Genomic DNA, 5,470 nt, shown 5'->3' with positions numbered 1-5,470 from the left:
TGTCTTCCCAAGTAACTGTGACACATCACAGGGCCCCACTTTCCTGGAGATGGCTGAACACCCACCTGCCCATTGGAAGTGACGGATGAATTCCTTGTTTTGCTTTGCTTGCGTGCAAACTAAAGATAAACTAGATACACTAGAGATACTATTATGTCAGGAGTATCAACCCAATTGCATGCCCTCTGGGATCTTCTTAATAACAAAGATCATAAACAACAAACATACCAGTTCACATGGAATTTACAGAATAACTTAGGCTGGAAGGGACTTCTTGAGAGCATCTGGTCACTTTGCAGAAGTGTTAACTTTTCTATTAAAACAACAGAGATAAATAAGATACTCTGCTCTTTTAGGTCAATTCCACATTCTATACCAAAACAAGTGTCAGAACTAGTTTTAGTATGAATAGCAACGTAGATTTAGAAAGAAGTCTAGTATTCCACCAAAATCCACATGAAATATAAACAATTCTAAAGAATTCTCATTGATCACATGAATTCTCTGACAGGAATCAGGATGCTGAAGAGAATAATGAAACATGAGGGTTCCTAAATATTTTGTCAGAAACCCAGTTACTAAACAACAGAATAAATTACTGGACAACCACCCGCAAACATTGAGATGCAGTAATGAGCTGTACCACCTCATAAAAATAAGTTTTAATATTAACAACTTCATTTCTTTCTGCAAAGTTCAAACAAGGTTCAAGTCCTGCATTGTTTACAGAACTGGGGTTACTCTTCTTCATTCTTCTGCACTGACTGCACAGCTTCTGCTTTAACTCTATTTCGTTTTCTTTTTCTTCTTTTCTTCTTCTCAGAAGAAGGCTCCTGACCCTCCTGTGTTTTCTTCTTTTTCTTCTTCAGACAGCTGAGGGGATTGGGGCCACCTGCCCTTTTACGTTTTCTTCTCTTTTCACCTCCTTGCTTTGCTAGTCCTTCTTGTTCTTTAAGCTGCACAATGCTTTGTTTTTGGTGCTCCGGAACAAGCTGATTTGTCTGCAACTTTTGAACAACTGCCAAAGATTTAGTAGAAGGTTTGTCTAGCACCATGGTGTTCTGAATAATAAAGAGGAGGGGAACGCCAGCCTTCTTTTTCACTTTGTTTGCTAAATCCTGGTCCTGCAAAATTAAATACTTTAGTCAATATTTTGGGATTAAATGATATTTGCAATTCAAATGCGCCTACTTTTAATACAAAACTATGAAGATAAATTACATTATGAAAAAGATAAGAAACTTAATCTATCAGATATACATGGCAGTGCATTTCAGAGCAATTTAATTTTCAATTTCTCTCCTTCTGATAAGCTGTCCTTCTGACGGAAAATTTATTAACATTTCCTTTTTTCATGCATGTGTAAGCATACGTGCATTTTCTGAGGAAGAACTACCAGTTCATTGGTATGCACTCCACCACTTCACAAGAAGTAACATCATTACTCATATAACAAGAATTTTAGATTCCTTGTGTCTTACAGAAGTATATAGCATTCTACTGTAAACCATTATATATATATTGTATATAAGTTAGACATACAGTCCTAGTAACAGACCCAAGAAAAAATCTGCCCATCTTATTTGTACACAACTTCTATCTTATTTAAAACTTCCCAAGTTTCTTAAAATCAAAGTTATATGGTCATTTAACAATTTATTTTCAGACTACTGTGCAAAACAGGGGCAGAGAATGCACACACAAGCAATATGTAAAGTAACATTCATCAGTTGTTTGCTTACATGTCAATAGGTTGTCAGCATGCTTTCTACACCTGCTAAAGCAAGCAATATCCTTCTAGCGTAAAAAAACCTAGTTGTTCAAGTAGGTGAAAGATTCCCTACTTCATAGTTAACAAACACATTTAAAAGCCAGTAAGGCTTTATGGCTTTACAAGATTAATTCCCCCAAGCTATTTAAAAGTCTCATAATGGAGGACTCCTTGTTTCCTTATCCTCAGGTATCAAAGGATCACCTGAAATGAAATGAAGTTACGTTCTCCATGCGCATTTACCTGTGTAGCAATAAAGAAGTGATGAGGGTTGCCTTCTTCAATCATTGAAAATAAACAGCCCGAACCACTCACAGGATCCTTGTGGTGAGAACAGTTTCGAACTTGAAAACTTTGGGCAATTAATTTTGCTCCATAAAGAGCTTTTCCCAATGACTGCAGTTCTTTTAGAACACATCTGAAAACCAAAATCATCAATGATTTAATGTGAAAGAGAAAATAACTACTCATTTTTTACAACAGCAGAAGGTTGACATAGCTAATTAGGAAGGAGCAAGGCCTAGCTGTTCAGACTTTATGATTTATAAATGACACCGAGCAATCTGAAAGCAGTAGCCCATCTGAAGGCATCAGCAAGATTTTTTAGGTTCCAAACAAGATTAAGAAGCAACAACATTAAGTTATAGTAAATGATTTAAAAATATTTCCTATCAGTGGCAATGCTGAGTCCTGACATTTATGTTCAGATATCACCCAGCACAGGAAATAGTACTTAACAAATAAAATTACTTGAATTAGCAGAAACTGATTAATCACTGCATATAAGTTAAATTATTAGTGTCCACCACCCTGCTTCAAACTTGCTATCAGAATCCAACTGACTCAAACAGAAGAAGAAAAGAGACTATCTATCTAATTAAAAATCTGGAAGCTTACGGCTCCACGACATTCCAAGTAGACAATAAAATGCAAACCTAAACCCCTCCTCTCAGCACTCAGAGCAGACGTTCACACAGAAGTAGCAGTCTAGGAGGATGCTGCTTTCAGGATATTCAGAAATAAACACTGGATGAAACCCAACTGACTCCTGCCACTGAGTCTTACTATTAAATATGGCCAGTAGTAGAAATGTATGGCCTTGAAATACAACTTCAAGGATATGGTAACAACTGTTCTTCTTTCCAGAGAAGAAAGGTTAGTCTTTGAGGACAGTCTTTGTGGAGACCTGAGCCTGTTCTTTTCGCAAAGACTCTCACAGTGAGACAGCTCATTTCCGCAGGGAAGCTCTGGCCATGCCACGGAGGTGCTGCCTCACCGACCTAGCATTTTGACAGCAGAGAAAATGAGTCCATTCAGCTGCCCTACGTGAAAACAGGTCAAAAAGACAAACAGATATTGCTGAAAGAAGGAAGCAAGAAGGGTCATTTAGACATGACTGCAATACAGTTTTGATCAATGTGATTCACAAAAATTTCACAGCTAAGGTCATGATCTGATACTTTGTACTGTTTAGAAGTAGAGATCAGTTCTGTATGCTTTGCAAGATGGCTCAATGTTCAATTTTTGTAGCCTAAGGTATACATCTTCCTGATCTTTTCAGTACTTGCCTCCACAATGGGCAGTTGGCTTTTCTTTCATTGCAGAAATCCAAGTGAGGGAAATCTTACCATACGCAATATGGAAAGTAAAGTAAAAACAAAAGCAGCTTCAAGGCAACTTAGACATTTAGTGTGCCTGCTTTACTCCCACACCTTTGTCTAGCATACCCTTGTTCTGCCTTGAGAACAGCTACTTTGGAAACAATCCCTTACTGGCAGGCTGAAACTCTAGACAGGTAGTAATTCCCTCCATGCACAAGAGATCTGACCTTGCTTCTGTTCTCACTCTGCCAAGAAACTGGGAGTGGGAAGAGGCCACCCTAGATGTCTGTCACTCACTGTGGTTACTTCTTGCCCCACCACCATGTTCAGCTCTGGGGTCCCAACACGAGGTGGTCATGGACCTGTTGGAGCAGGTCTAGAGGAGGCCACAAAGATGCTCTGAGGGCTGGAGAACCTCTGCTATGGAGACATGCTTAAAGAGATGGGCTTGTTCAGCCTGAAGAAGGGAAATCTCCAGGGAGACCTTAAAGCAGCCTCCAGAACCTGACAGGAGCCAACAAGAAATCTGAATAGGGACCTTTTACAAGGGCATGTAGGGATTAGACAAGAGAGAATGGCTTTAAACTGACCATAGGACAACACTGACTTGAGCTAACAGCCTCAAGCTGTGCCAGGGGAGGTTTAGATTGGATATTGGGAAAAAATTCTTCACAGAGAGGGTGCTTAGGCATTGGAACAGGCTGCCCGTGGCAGTGGTAGAACAACCATTCCAGGCAGTGTTCAAAACCCTTTAGATTAGGCCCTCAGTGTCATGGGCTAGTGGTGGTCTTGGCAGTCCTGGGGTAATGGTTGGACCTGATGATCTTAAAGGTCTTTTCCAACCTCACTGATTCTATGATTCTATGGCAGAGGGCAGATTTAGGTTAATGGGAAGAAATTCTTCACTATGAGACCCTGGCACAGGGTGCCCAGAAGAGCTGTGGCTGCCCCATCCCTGGCAGTGTTCAAGGCCAGGTTGGACGGGCCTTGCAGAAACCTGTTCTAGTGGAAGGTGTCCGTGCCCGTGGCAGGGGGTTCGAACTGGATGAGCTTTAGGGTCCTTTCCAACCCAAACCACCCTGTGATTCTGTAACAGTTTGTGCCATCTTCAGAAGGGCACCCGGTACCGAGTGCAGCTCCCGTCCCTCTGCAGGTTAACCACAGTGCTACCCCCCCTCCACAGCCACAGCTCCCGCTCAGCACCACAACCACGCGAACGCCACCCCCACGCTACCGTCCCACCGCCGGCGGGGCCCGACGCGCGGCTGAGGGAGGGGACCCGCCCCGCCGCGCATGCGCCCTGCGGTTGCCCGCCAGGCTCCCAGTGCCGGCGGTGCTCGCGCTGTACCGTGTGGTGCAGAGCTGCACGGCGCCACCGAGGTAGCCGGGCAGCTGTTCGCGGATCTGGATCTTGTTGCGGAGGGCGGCCTGGCAGAAGGTGCCGTCCAGCAGCACCTGGAACGGCTCGCGGAAGCTGAAGTTGTTCTTGTAGAACCCCATGTTCCTCTTCGCGTGCTTCTGCCGCGTCAGCTTCATGGCGCCTCCGCCCGCACGGAGCCACCGGCTCACCCGGAAGCTCAGCGGGGCGGGGCCTTGGGGCCTTCCGTCCCCACCCCGGTACTGAGGGAGCGGGAGCTTTGTTAGGAAGGTGTCGGGGCTGCCCACTGCCTGGGTGCTCTATGCCTCACCTCCAGGTCGCGGCCGGGCCTCCTGTGCGCCACCCGTGAAGCTGGGTACTGCTCGCCCGGAGAGGTGAGGCCTGCGAGGGGTCTCCCTCTCGCACCTTGGTGCTTCGCACTGATTAACTAAAGGCTAGTTCATTACCCTGTGTTTGCAGTGCTGTCCTAGCTCCTGCCTTTGCTGAGATCAGAAACACACAGTTTTGTCTAATTCACTTGAGGGAACTGGGGTTGTTTAGTCTGGAGAAGGTACAGGGGAGACCTTATTGTTCTCTATGACCAACTGAAAAGAGGATGGACAGAGGAGGTGGCTGGTCTCTTTGCCCGAGAAACGAGTGATAGGACAAGAGGAAACAGCCTCAAGCTGCACCAGGGGACGTTTAGATCGGATATTAGGAAAAGTTTCTTCACCGAGAGAG

At 44.3% G+C, this 5,470-nt stretch overlaps 1 protein-coding gene across 2 annotated transcripts; it reads right to left on the bottom strand.

Moving 5' to 3' along the window:
• Positions 1-427: 427 nt before the first annotated feature.
• UTP23 (UTP23 small subunit processome component) lies at positions 428-4,931 on the bottom strand. Of its 2 annotated transcripts, none has more exons than XM_080610332.1 (3): positions 4,721-4,931; positions 2,015-2,189; positions 428-1,124 (listed from the first exon to the last, which is right to left on the bottom strand). In XM_080610332.1, the coding sequence occupies exons 1-3, from the start codon at positions 4,906-4,908 to the stop codon at positions 738-740; spliced, it is 750 nt and encodes a 249-aa protein (XP_080466458.1). In that variant the 5' UTR covers positions 4,909-4,931; the 3' UTR covers positions 428-737. The 2 variants fall into 2 exon arrangements, with proteins under 2 accessions (XP_080466458.1, XP_080466459.1); XM_080610333.1 differs by having other exon boundaries at positions 2,015-3,130; positions 4,721-4,852.
• Between the last annotated feature and the right edge of the window lie 539 nt (positions 4,932-5,470).

This window comes from Psittacula echo (assembly GCF_963264785.1).
Source record: "Psittacula echo genome assembly, chromosome: 2".
NCBI lineage: Eukaryota > Metazoa > Chordata > Aves > Psittaciformes > Psittacidae > Psittacula > Psittacula echo.
The sequence above is the reverse complement of the archived record's forward strand: the minus strand, read 5'-3'. Positions and strand labels throughout refer to the sequence as shown.

Coding starts and splice junctions, on each gene's coding strand:
- UTP23 (XM_080610332.1), bottom strand. CDS start 4,908: ATGAAGCTGACGCGGCAGAAGCACGCGAAGAGGAACATGGGGTTCTAC. Junction 2,190..4,720: donor GTGCAGCTCTGCACCACACG/GTACAGCGCGAG, acceptor TTTGGTTTTCAG/ATGTGTTCTAAAAGAACTGC. Junction 1,125..2,014: donor ACTTCTTTATTGCTACACAG/GTAAATGCGCAT, acceptor TTAATTTTGCAG/GACCAGGATTTAGCAAACAA.